Raw genomic sequence first — 16,107 nt, 5'->3', positions numbered from 1 at the left:
TGACTTGTAGCAAAAATGGGTAGTTTGTGAAATAATTAATCAATGAAAAACAATAGACGTATAGTTAATATTATATTTGCTTCTGAAGATTTGTTAGGGATTTGTTTCTAAAAAAATTTTAAGCTTATTAACTACTGGAAGTTATACACTAAGTTTACAACAATTAATATAAACACATTCCATCAAGTCTTGTGTCATTTCACTGAGACTCTGAAGTTATTAAAACATACTGTCTATACTTTGCCTGCTAAAATTCAGTTTCAAGCTGCATGTATAACATAACTCTTTTCCTAAATGTTAAGCAATATTTCATGCATTGTCCCAAGGAAGAAAAAAAAGCAGTTGTGTATCAGTATATTTACACTGCAACATGCTTCTCAGCTTTTCCTAGTGGAAAATCTCTTTTTACTTCAAATGAGCTAAAGTCCTTGTCTTACATGCACTGGGATTTCATATGGGTGCCAGTTCTAATCCCGCTGGCCCCGCTTCCCATCCAGCTCCCTGCTTGTGGCCTGGGAAAGCAGTTGAGGACAGTCTAAAGCCTTGGGACCCTGCACCCACGTGGGAGACTCAGAAGAAGCTCCTGGCTCCTGGCTTCAGATCAGCGCAGCACTGGCCGTTGTGATCACTTGGGGAGTGAATTATTGGATGGAAGATCTTCCTCTCTGTCTCTCATCCTCTCTCTATATATCTAACTTTACAAAAAATACTATTAATAATAATAAAAAATAAATAAAACTTTAAAAAGATTAAAAATATATACATCTAGGATTATTTAATTTTTAGTTATTTATTTCCATTTTATTTGAAGGGCAGAGAAAGAGGGAGATCTTCCATCTGCTGGTATACTCCCCAAATGTCCAGAATAAGACTTTAATCTGGGTCTCCCACAGGAAGCAGGGACCTAAGTACTTCAGCCAGCACCTGCTGCCCTCCAAGTTTTACATTAACAGGAAGGTGAAATTAGAAGTAGAGCTAGGTCTCAATCCCCTCAAACAGAAGCAGTCCCATTTGGGATGCAAGTACCCCAAATGCATCTTAAACACCGTATGAAATGCGTGTTTCTTCATCTAGTCTTTTAAAGCATTTTCACATTACTAATAATGCCTTAAGATCAATTACTTCATAAAGAAAAAGAATTGTCAAAAGATAAACTCTTCTTGATCACTCTAATGATTCCTGAAACTTTGTGATATTTATATGAATTCCTCTAGGCTACAAATGCCTTAAAACAGATACTGTAAAAACAAATCTTACCACTGGGCATTCCCACAATAAAGCATCCTCTATTTTTTCTGATTTGGAACATTTTGGCATTTCATAAAGTTTTCGTGGCTCTGATGCAACACTGGGGAAAAAACATATATTATTATCGTTTTTAACTGAATCAACATTTGCTCAAATTTGAGAATTTTTAATTCAGATTTAGACTATCAAAATATACTTAGTTATTTGCTTTCTTCTTAAGAGTAACTTCGTTTCTGATCATATTATTTATGGCATACATTCATAAAACATCTGAACAATATAATAATTAAGATGGTTTAAATATGTGGAAACAACCATTATTAACATCGTGTTCATTTCCTTCAACTTTTTTTTCTTTATAACTTAGACCAACCTGGGCAATGTTTTCTAAAATTGTACCGTTTTGAATCTTTTAACTCTGAATATTTAGCATGAATATCTTGGCTGAATTCAATCAAATTTATTTTCTTTCTGATAGTTAAATGAGAATTAGTAGATAAAAAATTACTATTTCTGAATATTTTTGTAACTTTCTAATTCCTACAATTACCTTTCAAAAAGCTGAGTAATTTTGTATTTGTGCTTCTACTACCAATGCTGAGTATTGCTATCTTTTTTTTTTTTTTTTGGAGTAACAGACACAGATAGCTCCCATCTTCTGGTTCATTCACTAAATCCCCACAGTGCCTGGCACTGGGCCAGACCAAAGTTGAGGACTTCGAACTCAATCCAGGTCCCCAATTGAAGTCAGCACATACAAGCTGATAGTGTTTTGAATATCTTTAAGATATTCAGCTTTAAAAAATAAGATAAATAAGAAAAAATAAACAAAGCAATTGAAGCAAATGTTTAGAGCCCTTGAATATAGGTAAACGGTTATGAGGGGGTTTCAACGCAATTTTCTCTTTAGGTTTTCATTGGACATTGACAGACAAAGATACTGTTAAGCATCCTGGATCTACAAATACTTTGTATCGGTTGAAAAAGTTTTCTCTTACAAAAAAGGCAAGCACTTTCAAATAAAATATTTATGTTTTCCTCCAAAGCATATTTAGTAATTTTGTAACCAGCATTCTTGATTCTGGTATCTTTTATGTAGGATAAAATATCAGGCAGTACTCTGAGATATATATCATTGTGCCTGCACTAAAAAGTAGGTTTGCTTCTAGTTGGTATTTCAGACAGAAAGTTGCAACTTTAAAGAGGTTTTTAAAACAACCCTGGGATGGTTGGGAGGCTAGATGTGGCTTTTCCCCTTATCTCTTCCCTTTCCACAGTTGCAAGAAGGAAAAAAAAGAATGTGATAACAATGATTTTATCCACTTTAGCCCTTGACCCTTTGAGCCCTAATCAACTACTCAGAGATTATCAACAAAATAAAAATAAAGAGGAAAAATAAAAACAAAAACAACATGCACTTCACCACCAAGCCTTAACTTGAATCCTCTCTTCTACATTATCAAGCACAAATGTAGGCTTATCATTCTATGAAAATTACAGTTAAAATCAACAGTGAGGTGAATTATGACCAACATCATCACTGAAAAGTTACCTGCTGACACAGCACCGATAATTATCAAAATAGATTCTTCCCCTCTCATAGGATATAGGCGCCCTGGAATGAGTTGTCCAAACGTTCTTAAATGTTGTACTTTTCTGAAAAACATAAGTACTCATTAAGACTCTTCTGTGCACACAATTCCAGGTAGTAACTTTACAATTTCACCTAAGTTATTTAAAACCATTGTTTCCAGCTCCTGCTCACTTTCCGCTACGTGTTGGTGTAATGAGGTGATCAACTTCTGTAGGAAGATATTAAGAAGCTTAAAACTAAACTGATCTGGCAGCCCTATTAACGCCTATGACTAATTCCCCAGGTTCAGGTCACTTCTCTCTCTCCCCTTCTTACGCGACCCTCTTAAAGAGGGGCTGCAGGGCATACAACTGCACCCCAAAGCAGGCCTGAGCGCCACGCACCCCCTGCCCTTCGTGTAGCCCTCCGCCGGTCACCTGGCACACCAGCGCCCGCAGGATGCCCAGGTTCGTCCTCTGCACCACGCCTGCGTCGCGAGAGAAGAAGCCCAGCGTCCGGCGACTCAGCCGGCTGCACACGTTAGGCTTCCGGGTGGGCCCCATGGGGTTGGCCTAACCCTCGAGGGACGCGCCCCTTACAGTGGACAGGGACGGAAGCCGCTACCTCCAGATCTGGAGGCCGTAACTTTCGCGGGTCAGCCCAAAAAAGCTGTCACTGGGAAATGCACTGGGGACACCAAGCCGCAAAGCGAAAGAAAGCAGAGCCGCTGACGCCAGAACGCTAAACGATATCAGGACTCCCTTCGGGGCCTGCCCCTGGGGAAGCACTCGGACTGCGGACACTGCCAATGCCCCGCACCGCGCAGCCTGCCGTTGCAGCTCTGCGGTCGGGAAATGTAGTTCTCGGAGCAACCTGGTGGTTATCTAGAACTACAACACCCATCAGGCTGCGGGGCACGCCTCCGGAAGCGCCCGGGCCCCGCCTCTAGTTTATCCCGCCCCTGGCGCCCGTGGTTCCGCCTCAGCCCCGCCTCCTCCGGGACCTCGGAGGCGACTAGGTGGGACTGGTGTGCCTTTCCGGGTCTGCGCCGTGTGCGCTGCGCGATCGGGTGGGTCTCGGGGCCTCGTGCTGCTGCCTTCTGGTCTGCGCTTCTTTGGCGTGCCCGGAACTCAGTGGTCGGTTCGTTACCGCCCTGTTCCCACCCTCACATCTCTCATTCCTTCTCCCTGGTAGGCTCTGACCAGGCTCCCTAAAGAAGGGGCTCTGTGTCTAGTGCGAACCGCCTTCCCCTCCACATCCTCCCACTAAATAAACAACACACGGGGTTGGGAGCTAAAGGTACGCCCCACGGCTGGCCCTTCACTCTGTGGTTGACATCTGAGAACCCTGCTGTTGTATTCCCGGTTGGTGGTGGGGAGGGGGAGGGGAAGCGCGATGCAGAGAAGCGAACTAGGATTGAATTACTCCTTCCCAGAGGCCCGCCCTTCTGTGGCCTGTGGGGAGACGGCCTGGTTTGGGGATAATTGCTGTAATTTCCTTCCCTCAATCCCATTCTTTATGGGGGAATAGAATATGTAATGCTTACATTCTTAGGGGACTGCCTAAGACATTCCGCTTTGATTTCTGTGAGAGGTAACTTTACTAACTCCTCTCCCTGCTCCTGTGTTGAAAGTTCCCACTACGCTTAAAGTGGCAGTACCCACGTGTCAGGAGTGTCCCATTGCTGGACGCAAGCCCTTTGAGGATGCTCTCCACGTCTCTCTCACGGACTTGGCATACTCTCTTGTCCACAGGTGTGCAAGGGAAGCAAGTGATCACATCTGACACAGCAAAAGGTGCGACCCTGGGTGAGTGTCTTGAGTCAGGATTTATTTGTTCAGCCCACATTTGGGGGTATTCTTGTCTTACCTTTACTGAATTTCCTTGCAGGGGTCTGGGCTTCTGGCTGATTTTTCAGGTCCTACTTCCAGCTGGCGGTGGGGTAGGGGGAGCAGGGAGAGTGCTTTGTGTATTTTTGGAAGTGGCTGCAATAGTTAATTTGGTAATTCACGATTGTGGCTGTGAGAAAACCGGAACCCAGTAAAGATAACTGGGTTTCCTTTGGCTAAAAATGAAATTCTAATTGCTGAGTAGAATTTTATCATTTCTCTCTTTCCAACTTCCTCTTGGCTGTTCTCCCTGTCCCCTCCCCGTGGTCTTTAGCTCACCTCTATGTCACCCAAAGAAGAGTCATCCAATGTCCCCCACCAGCACTCACCAGAGGCCTGCAGGCTACTGCCGGGAGTTTTCCAAAGCATGGAGCGTGCCTTTTGTAGTTAAAACTCAGCAGAATTTCTCAAACCTACTGAATAGATACCTAGGATGCCCTGTTGTCACCCTAAAATGTTTTCAGTCCCCACCTCAAAAAAAAGAGACCATCTTGTTGATATTTGCACACATTTAAAAAAGAAGAAGAAAAAGACACATGTGACATTTTCAGTGTGTTAAATATATGGAAATATAATTCTAGGTCTAAATTCCTTACATCTTACAAACATTTGCAAGTTAAATGAGGCAAAACTCTACAACCAATAAATCCAAATGAATATGTAGTCATTGTGACCAGTGAGGCTGTTTTCTGGACCCAGATAACTGGGACAGGACTGTCTGCTGTCCCTCCCCTTAGCATGCTGCCTTATGGGAAGGTCTCAGTGTAGGAGGCTACTCAAAGCCCTGACTGCTTCTCTATATTTAAATTACTTCAGAACCTGCCTTTTTCTTCTCCTGTGACCTTATTTGACCCTCACCAGACCCACAACATTATTTACATATAATAAATAGTTCCCTCCTCTTTGTCATGAACTTATACTGTGGCAAGTGATGCCACCTGTTCAGTCGTACTCCTCTAAATACAAGTGTAAGAACTAGCATCTTGTGATCATACCCAGTTAAAAAAGTGCCTGGTCATCCAGGTGATCCAGAGTATCTTTCTGGTTAACTTTTTTCTGAAAGTTTTCTGAAATATCTGAATTTTTATTAAGTAGGAAATGAAAGATTTGCCAGGGCCAGTACTATGACCTAGGGGTAAACCTGGTCCCTTATGGATACTGGTTTGAGTCCAGCTGCTCCACTTTCCATCCAGCTCCCTGCTGGTAGCCTGGAAAGAGCAGTGGAAAATGGCCCATGGGTGGGTGGGAGACCTAGAAGAAGCTCTTTGCTCAGTGTTTCAGCCTGGCCCACCCTTGGTGTTTTGGGCTGTCTGGGAGGTGAGCCAGCAGAGTGAAGATAGGGGAAAGAAGATCTCCGTCTCTCTCTGTGTCTTTCTGTAGCTCTGGTTTTCAAATAAAGAACATCTTAAACAGTGAAGATGTGCGGGTTTCCCTAGGAAAGTTTCGTAACCATGGATGTTTGTACCCACCATAGGGATCTGTATGGCTGCCTTATGGAATGAAATCTGAATCCCTTCGAGTGGTGTGCAAGGTACTTTTCTTTACAGTGTTTTCACCTGTTTTTCCACCCCTTGCCTTTGCTGTCGTGGTTCTAACATGTTTACCTACTTTCTCAAACCAATGGGTGTTTATATTTTATTTCTCTGAGGCTTTCTTCCTCTCCATCTTGTCTCTCTATATTTTTTAAAATGTTTATTCTATTTGAAAGGGAGAAAGAGATCAAGTGCTGCCGCCCACTCATTCTTCCCAGATGCCCACACAGCCAGGAATGGGTGGGGCCAAAGGTAGGAGCCAGGCGCTCATTCCTAGGTCTGCCATGTAGATGGCAGAAACCTGGGTACTTACTGGAGCCATTACCAGGCACTCTGATGTGGGATACTGGCACATTTTTTTGCTACAAAAAGTGCCCTTCTGCCTCTTGTCTTTATATCAATATGTATCCCTGGTATCTCTTGTACTTGAACCCTTTTCCTGATCCCTGCAGTTCAGTAGCTAGCCTGGACTGTGTTTCCAAGTTCCTCCCCTGTAATTGTGTCATTATATTAGAAACATCATTTGCCTGTCTTTCCTGCTGAGTAGTAATTTCATTCTGCCCCCATAGTACACTGCGGTTCATGGGAAAGTATGTTGAATGAAAAACTGTGTTTACATAGAATGTGTTACTGGAAGCTAAGTACTTCTAGCTTAGCATCTATATAGACTGTTTTCCTTTCTTGTTTAAATTAGTAGGAAACCACAATATTTTAAAGTATTTCTAAATACTTTTTTTTTTTTTTAAAAAAAGATTTGTTATTTTTATTGGAAAGGCAGATTTATAGAGAAGAGAGACAGAAAGATCTTCATCCACTGGTTCACTCTCCAAGTGGCTACAACAGACAGAGCTGAGATGATCCAAAGCAAGGAGCCAGGAGCTTCTTCTTGGTCTCCCATGTGGGTGCAGGGTCCTAAGGCTTTGGGCTGTCCTTGATTGCTTTCCCAGGCCACAAGCAGGGAGCTGGAAAGGAAGTAGAGCAATCAAGATAGGAATTGGCACCCATATATGGGATCCTGGTGTTTGCAAGGTGGATATTAGCCACTGAGCCACTGTGCCAGGCTCAGAAAAAATAACTTGCAAAAAACTTAAGCTCTCAAGGATTTTACATTTAAAGTATATATTTGCCATTTGCTGAAGTTTAAAATTAGCACAAATAAGTACAGTTTATGTTTGGGAAATGAACTATCTTGGTTTTGTGCCTAGAAAAAACTTTAGTTTTCTTTTTCTTTTTCCCATTGTTTTTGATATGTATACATAATACTTGGCCATTTTTTATAGACAAGGAAGAGGAAATATGAACTTAGAAGTTAATAAGCTGCTTTTTGCACACTTTGTTTAATGAAGCACAAACAATTATATGTAAATGACATTGAGATTATTAAATTTAAATTTATTTGGAAACAAACATTTTTAACTAAAGCCATAAACCCTCATTGACTTGGTATATAATTACTTTTCATCGATAGTGTGTTCGAAACTATTTTATGTAGCAGTGAACACTATAGGCAAGGTCCCTACAAGTGGGAAGAGATGGAGAACAAATAAATAGATGAAAAATAATGCTGTTGCAGCTGTTTTTACAGTGAACCAATGGATAGAAGATCTCTGTCTCTGCATCTCTCTCTGTGTAACTTTAAATAAATATACAAATCTTTAAGAATAGCAGTCCTAACGAAAGGATGCCCTCTGGCAAGGTTTTCCAGGGCTTGTGATAACAAAGTTGGCTTTTCCTAAAAGCTGTGGGAAGGTCAGTGCAGCTCCCTAATGCGTAGGAGGGAGATGAGCTGCATGTAGTGGGAGTTGGGCCCTTGTCATGTTTGGCTTTGTAAATTATGGTATGGGCTTTTGGATTTTCCTCTCTTGTGATAGAAGGCTGTAAGGAGGATATGAAGGGGAAGTGATACAATCTAATTTGTGTTATAGTAAGTTCATTAAGGCCATAGTGTGAGAATGTATTGTAACAATGTATTGTAGAAGGGGCAAGAAAGATTCCAAAGTGGTTGCATTAGTCCAGGAAAGAGATGATAGTGTTTTGGACCTGAATAGTAGCAGGAGAGATGAAAGTAAACAGGCTGAGGATGTGTTTGGGAAGTCGAATTGATAGTTGATAGAACTTGTGATGTAGTGAGAGTTAAGGATATAGAAAAGGAAAGAATTGAGTGAAATAGTAGTAAGACAGAACCACAATAAGTTGTCCCCACATCCCCAGAGTAAATGGGAAACAGGATAAACGCTAAACACACTGCAGGGCAGAGGATGACAACAATGATGCTGACAGCATATTTTATTAGGAAAAATGATACAGGGAACATCATGGAGGGGAAAAAAAGGACAAAAATTTTTTAAAAATTGAATAAAATATGATTTTAAGTTCAAAAATGTGTTACCATTGAGTTAGTTGTAAAAAATTAGTTTTTTTTTTTTTAAGATTTTAATAGCAAGAGAAAGTGTAGTCATATGGGAACGTTGTACTATCTGCAACTTTTCTGTGAGTCTGCAACTGTTCTGAAGATATGGTAGATGGCCCAAAGCTTTGGGACCCTGTACCCATGTGGGAGACCTTGAGGAAGTTTCTGGCTCCAGGCTTCAGATCGGCACAGCACCGGCTGTTGCGGTCACTTGGGGAGTGAACCATCGGAAGGAAAATCTTCCTCTCTGTCTCTCCTCATCTCTGTACATCTGCCTTCTCAATAAAAATAAATAAATCTTTTTTTATTGGAAAAGCAGATTTATAGAGAGAAAGAGAGACAGAAAGATCTTCTGTCCACTGGCTAATTTCCCAGATGGCTGCAACAGCCAGAGCTGAGCTGATCTGAAGTCAGGAGCCATTAGCTTCTTTTAGTTCTCTCACAAGGGTGCAAGACTTTCTCAGACCATAAGCAGGGAACTGGATGGAAAGTGGAGCTGCTGGGACATGAATGGAAGCCCATATGGGATTATGGTGCTTGCAAAAAGCAGGATTAGCCAGCTGAGCCATCGCACCAGGCCAGTACTGATGGTTTTATGCGTATCACTCAATAAAAAGCATCTAGAAGTACTTTGTTCTTAAAGGGAAAAATCATCAGGATTATAGAGATTCAGGGGCCAGTGTTGTGGCACAGCAAATTAAGTTACTGCCTGGGACACTGGCATCCTAGATGTGTGCCAGTTTGAGTCCTGAGTATTCACTTTATAATTCAGGTCCCTACTAATTAATCTAGGAAAGCAGCAGCAGATGGTCTAAGTGCTTGGGCCTCCGCCACCACTGTGGGAGACCTGAATGGATTCCTGGTGCCTGGTTTCTGCTTGACCCTGCTTTGCCTTTTGTAGTCATTTATGAAATGAACCAACAGATGAATGATTCTCTATATTTCTCATTCTTTCTCTCTGTAACTGTGCTTTTCTAATAAATAAATAAATTTCTTTTAAAGATTTATTTATTTTTATTGGTAATTCAAATATACAGAGAGGAGGATAGACAGAGAAGATCTTCCATCCAATGATTCACTCCCCAAGCGGCTACAATGGCAGGAGCTGAGCCAATCCAAAGCCAGGAGCCAGGAGCCTCTTCTGGACCTCCCACACCAGGGTCCCAAGGCTTTAGACCATCCTTGACTGCTGTCCCAGGCCACAAGCAGGGAGCTGAATTGGAAGCAGGCCCACCAGGATTAGAACCAGTGCCCGCACGGGGTCCTGGTACCTTTAAGGCGAGGACTTTAGCTGCTAGGTTACTGTGCTGGGCCCCGTCTTTTTTTTTAAAGATTTATTTATTTTTATTGGAAAGGCAGAGTTACAGAGAGAAAGAGAGACAGAAAAATCTTCCATTGCTGGTTCATTCCCCAAATGGCCACAATGGCCAGAGCTGAGCCAGTCTGAAGCCAGAAGCCAAAAGTTTCTTCTGGGTCTCTTACCTGGGTGCATGATCCCAATAATTTGGGCCCTCTGCCAATGCTTTCCCAGGTTGCAAGCAGGGAGCTGGATGGGAAGTGGAGCAGCTGAGACACAAACTGGCATTCGTATGGGATCCCAGCACATGCAAAGCAAGGATTTAGCCACTGAACTATCACACTGGGCCCATAAAAAAAATCTTAAAAAGGAAAAAAAAAAAAAAGATTGTGAAAATTCAGAGAAAGCAGGACCTGATGTTGAGAACTCCTAGCCCAGTTTTAAATGTAAGATGGGCAGTATGACAGGACTCACTGTATTATGGATATGTATAAAGGACACACAGAAACTCTGACGTTGATTTGGTTTGTGGTGTATTCTTTATTAGAATGTCTACTCCTCCTGCAAATCAGGTAATTTTACTACCCACAGTATAAAACCCTCAGATTTAGGGTTCAGCATTTAAGATTCCCATGCTAATTGGAACAGCAGTGGGATTATTTTATGGAAACGTACAGCTGAGATCTTTGGCGCCTCTGCCTGAGAAGCATGCCAGGCCCGGCTCATGGAGGACTGAATGGCACCTGGAGTTTGGAGCCAGGAGACCTGCCCGAAGAGAGGGGGCTGTTGTGACTCTGTAACCAGGGTGACTCTTGTCACCTGTCTGAGCCTCAGCTACTGCCTGGGTCAAATGTTGAGAACACAAGAGCCTGTCCCGTGTTCCTCAGCCCTTTGCGGGACTGTTGTGAGGATTAGGTGTGAAGGCAAGCTGGCAGTTTGTTGGACTGGGAATCCAATCCTAATGCCTCTCCATTTTGCAACACGAGTCAACCCTTGACCTTTCTTAGTGATGAATGCAAATGAATAAGGTGAAACCAAAATGCTTTTGATGGAGTATCTTGTCGCAGCCTGTTTGTATCCTGCTTGTCTTTGATATAAAAAGGAGGGGGCACTCGCCTAGCCTAGAATTGTCTCTGGTACAGTAGCAGTTTGAGGAACTGGTTCCTCAGCTCTGGGATGCAGTTGGCTGATGAGTGGAAGGTGAATCCCAGGGCTGGTGGTGAGCTGTCAGCCTCTGGTCCCGGGGCGGCACTCACCAGCAGAGGGGGCACAAGCCTTCCCTGGAGCTCGCTCCTGCCTCTAGGGCCAGTCCTGTGTGCTGATTACCAAGTGCTAGCAGTGAGAGGACCAGGCTGACATGGGAACATGGTTTGCCACGTGGAGAGGGAAAACAGCCATGATGTCCAGCAGCTGTTTGGACAGGTGAATTCACCACTGGTGGACAGGAAAGGGTCCCATCCCTGGAGCCTGGCATTCTGTGTCCATTATTTACTTAATTCTCATCTTCTGCTACTTATTCCCTCTTCCAGTAATTTCTGTCTGTGTCAGGAATTTCTGTTCCCCCTGCCCTGCATCAGCATCTGCCATCTGCCTTATGTGGTGGGTCAGAGTAGGGCCTTTTAAGTGACCTTCATCTGGGATTCTTCGGGCCCAAAGTAATCAGGTCCTGAATCCAGCATTAGGTGGGTCCAGTTAGTCATACTCTGGCAGATCCTAGAGCACCTTGATTCTCCATAAAAGGGTAACTGTAAGGTTTGCCTGACCACCGGGAAAAGAAAAAAGCCTCGGCCGACTGTTGACAAGAATCCTTTATGGGGGGAAGTCTGTCACCGAGCCTTTACTCCGCACAGTGGAGAGGCAGAGAGAAAGTAGGGAGCTGCGGGGATGGAAAGCTGCGCAAAGAAGTGCACAGGAGGCTTTTATACATGGAAACCCTAAGCTGGCGCAGCTCCAGTCCTTATTGGGGGTGGGGGGGATGCAGGCAGGAACGCAGTCCTTGGTCCACCTGGGCTCCGTTTTCCTGGTGATGTGTCAGATCTACACCGCCTTGTCCAGGTCTGGCAGGAGGTACAAAGGACAAGTGGGTCCAAGACAAACTTCGCCCACCTTCGTAGCCCTGGTAACCATCAGTAACCACAGGAAAGTTTTGAAAAAAAATTTTTTTTTTCAGACAGTTTTGTTTGGGGAGTGACCAGGTGAGCAGGGCAAGCACCTCCGGAGAGAGGACTGGGAGGTGGGGTGCCTCTCTAAAGGAGAGAGGGAGAGACACTTGGCAGTTTTGGAATCTTTCTAGCATGTCTTTTCACCTATTGCTGGCATCATTTTCTTCCCAGTTCCTTCCCTGCTGTAGAACCTCCACTCAAGATGATTATAAAAATTTGTATATTTGATGATTTTTTTTAATGTGTGTTTGTTTAAAAGGCAGAGAGACAATGGGAGAGAGAAGTGAGTGAGAGAGAGAGAAGGCAGACTTTGATCTGCTGGTTCACTTCCTAAATGCTCCCAACAGCCAGGATTGAGTCAGCCTGGAACTCCATCTTGGTCTCCCACGGTGGTAACAGGGCTCAAGTACTTGGACCATCATTTGCTGCCTTCCAGACTATAATATTTTTATATTTTCTGAATATAAAGGTAATTTGAATTTGCTTAGAGAAGAAAAAGCCATCTTAAGACATATTAAAAAGAAAATCCAAGCTTTGTTTTTCACCCTTTCAATCAGAAAGAGCTTAAAAATTCCAACAAACTTTGTCTATGCATATGTATGGAGAAATAGATTCATGTTTATATTAACTAAATAGTAATATTGCTACTATATTGTTATGTTTATAATTATACTAATATCACTTGATTGTTGATATATTAATTATTGATATATTATTTCTATTAGTCTTTAGAAATGAGACCATGCTACAAATATTAATTTGTGTCTGACTTTTTTCTACCTAATAAATCATGGATATATTTCCCTATCAATAAACTTAGATTTTTAGCAACATTTTAAAATGTATCAATTTTCTTAGTTTGGATACTTTAATCAATCTTCTAAAGGTGGATCTTTAGATTACTAATAGTTTTTCAGTAGAGTATACAAATAGTGCTGTGACATACCCTTAATATAATGTTCTGATTTTATTCTTGGGGTGCATTTCTAGAATATTAGTCAGTACTAGAAAAAGTACCCTCAGGAAAGGTGGAACAGTTCACAGTCCTTCCCACCACCTGTTCCTGCACACCACTGATGGTAGTGTCTTACATTTGCCAAAATGAATGAAAATTGTTTTAATATTTTTAAGGAATTTGTTTTCTTGAAAGGCAAGGTAGAGAATTAGAGAGCCAGAGAGAGAAAAAGAGAGCTTCCATTTGCTAGTCACTCCTGCAAAGGCTACAGCAACGGGGGCGAGGCCAGGCCAGAGTCAGAAGCCAGGAGTTCCCTCTGGGTCTCACATGTGGGTCACTTGGCCATCTTCTGCTTTCCCAGGCAGAGTAACAGGGAGTGCATTGGAAGTGGAGCAGCTGAGTCTAAATCCACACTCTGGTATGGGATGCCAGTGTTGCAAACAATGCCTTAGCCTACCATATTGCAGCACTCGCCATATATATATGGGGGACTTTCCACTATCCATGTGACTCTAGAAAATTCATATAAGGCAGTGATCTATTTTTTGGTCTCAGAACTTCTTTGACATTACAAAATTGTATAGTCCCCCCACCAAAAAAAAATTTGTTTATATGGGTCACAGCCACAGATATTTACTGTATTAGAAGCTAAGTCTAATGGAAAAAAATTATTTATTTTTAAAAAATTAGCCTTGTCTTTTTCTTCAATATTTATTTATTTATTTATTTATTTATTTATTTATTTATTTATTTATTTAATTTGAAAGATAGCTTTACAGAGAGAGGAGAGACAAAGAAAGCAATCCATGGTTCACTACCCAAATGGCTATAATAGCTAGAACAGGACCAGTCTAAAGCAAGGAGCCTGGAGCTTCTTCTGGGTTTCCCACATGGTTGCATAGGCCTAGGGACTTGGATCATCTTTTTGCTGCTTTCCCAGGCACATTAGCAGGGAGCAGTCATGGCTTGTGGACAAAAACCTGCATGGGATGCTAATACTGCAAATGGAGGCTTAATGGACTATGCCACAGCACAGGTCCTGGAAAAAAATGATTAAATTTCTTAAAAGCAATAATAAGCCCATTATACTTTAATGTGAGTATTATCTTTGTGAAAATATTTTCCAAAAAGAAAAAATTAAATAATGACATTGTTTTACAATTTTGCAAACTCTCTTTAAAATTTTTAACAATTTTTTACTTTTTAAGAGATTTATTTACTTTATTTGAAAGGAAGACTTTAGAGAGAAGGTGAGACAAAGAAATCTTCCATCCACTAGCTTCCATTCACCAAATGGCCACAATGGTTGGAGCAGGCTGGTCTAAAGCCAGCCTCCTGGAGCCTAGAGCTTCTTCCTCAGCCTCCATGTGAGTAAATGGGACCATGAGCAGGGAACAGGATTGGAAGTGCAGTGGCCGTGATTCAAACCAGCACCTGTATGGGATGCTGGCACTATAGGTAGAAGCTTAATGTACTATGCCAAGGCATATCCCTGCAAATCTTATAATGTGGGTTCTGAGACATGGCTGGGTTCTGAAAACTGCTTCTGTATCATGATGCATTTGAAGAAATCTGATCTCCTTCATATCGATAAGAAGTTAGAAATGGAAAAGGTGCTGTAATAGTGTGTTATGAGGGTGGGTGGCCAACTTTGATACTGCATCACATCTCAACAAGGATAGTTTGTTCAAGATTAATTGAAGTATACGATTTAAAAGCTGATAGGTAAACTTCTAAATTTTGCTACATTAAAATCCATTGGTCTGTCTCACACTCTGAATTTATCTTTCGTTCACACATGTGCTGTTCATTTGAAAACATAAGTGACTTATTGGTTTGTGCGGGGCTTCCAAATGTTGGCACATTTCATTACATAGCATCAAAAATACCCATTGTCATTTGAATGATGCTTAAGTATTGGAAAGCTGTGAAGCCCGCAGTAGTAAACACAAGTTTTCCAGAATTCTGATTTTGCTTAATAGCTTGAGTTTTATCAAATGCAACAAATGGTGTCAGTTGTTTTCTTGACAGGCTTGCTTTTGTTTATTTTTGAGAGGATTCCAAAACAAAAAATGGTGTTCTATGACAGCATTTTTTTTATTGGTTCATCAAAGAAGTGCCTTCAGGGAGCCTGGCTTTTCCTTTCCTTTCTGTGAGTGTGTGGTTGTTGAAGGAGACAGGGCTGTTTGGCTTGGTTTGTTGCCACTGCTGTGAGTCAGACTGAGCTGCCAGCATTGTCACATTGCCTGTGCACAAGTACAGATGTCCTGGCAAGAAAAGAAAGGACATCATATTATTATTACTTATTTATTTAAGAGTTATTTGTTTTTATTGGGAAGGCAGATTTACGAAGAGAAGGAGAGACAGAGAAAAATCTTCCATCTGCTGGTTTATTCCCCAGGTGGCTGCAACTGCTGAAGTTGAGCTGCTCCAAAGCTAGGAGCCAGGAGCTTCTTCTAGGTCTCTCATGTGTACGGGCAAAGGGTCCTTAAGCCCCTCTGCTGCTGTTTTACCAGACCACAAGCAGGAAGCTGGATGGGAAGTAGAACAACTGGGACCCAAACCGGCACCCATGTGGGATCCTGGTGCTTGTAAGGGGAGGATTAGCCAATTGAGCAGTTATGTGTCTCACATATTATGTTATTTTGATGACAATCCTGATCTTTTGAAGACTTCCCCGCACAACACAAGGGCCTTGAGAGACCCACAGAGACCCCCCTGGGAACAGATTCTGAGAATCTGCACAAAGGTTAGCCCAACAACCCTTCTCTATCCAAGGTTTGTTTGGGACCAGTTTGTGGCCCAATCCTGACAGATAAAAATCTGAGAGCAAATCTTCTGGAGAGCTTCTGAAAGTTTTCTCATTCCTTAAAAGGAAGTCTAAGAAAGATATGGTCTTTTTCTTCTTTTGGAAGTGACCGTATCAGTACGATGGCTGGAACTAGCTTAATGGACCCCACCTTTGAATGAAGGGATTGCTGTGAAGAAAAAAATGTAGTATAATGAGTATTTTCAAATGTCTGGTAGTCATTTGTGTGTGT

At 42.1% G+C, this 16,107-nt stretch overlaps 2 protein-coding genes across 5 annotated transcripts in view; one reads left to right on the top strand and one right to left on the bottom strand.

The window, feature by feature from the left end:
• DCAF17 (DDB1 and CUL4 associated factor 17) overlaps positions 1-3,631 on the bottom strand; it is a 37,295-nt gene extending 33,664 nt beyond the window's left edge. Inside the window, exons 1-3 of one of the 4 annotated variants that reach the window (XM_040971708.1) lie at positions 3,259-3,631; positions 2,801-2,904; positions 1,258-1,348 (exon numbers count right to left, since the gene is read on the bottom strand). In XM_040971708.1, coding sequence (XP_040827642.1) covers positions 1,258-1,348; positions 2,801-2,904; positions 3,259-3,384 — 321 coding nt within the window. In that variant the 5' untranslated portion in view covers positions 3,385-3,631. The remainder of the gene's footprint in view (positions 1-1,257; positions 1,349-2,800; positions 2,905-3,258) is intronic. The other 3 variants (XM_040971706.1, XM_040971705.1, XM_040971704.1) reach the window with 3 other exon arrangements.
• Positions 3,632-3,879: 248 nt separating this feature from the next.
• Positions 3,880-16,107, top strand: part of METTL8 (methyltransferase like 8) — a 105,891-nt gene continuing 93,663 nt past the window's right edge. The window contains exons 1-2 of the mRNA XM_040971703.1: positions 3,880-4,120; positions 4,576-4,629. The gene's annotated coding sequence lies outside the window, so the exon portion shown is untranslated. The remainder of the gene's footprint in view (positions 4,121-4,575; positions 4,630-16,107) is intronic.

This window comes from Ochotona curzoniae, unplaced genomic scaffold (genome assembly GCF_017591425.1).
Source record: "Ochotona curzoniae isolate NIBS_2020 unplaced genomic scaffold, NIBS_Ocur_1.0 contig_2210, whole genome shotgun sequence".
NCBI classification, from domain to species: domain Eukaryota; kingdom Metazoa; phylum Chordata; class Mammalia; order Lagomorpha; family Ochotonidae; genus Ochotona; species Ochotona curzoniae.
This window is presented reverse-complemented; position numbering and strand designations above follow the sequence as displayed.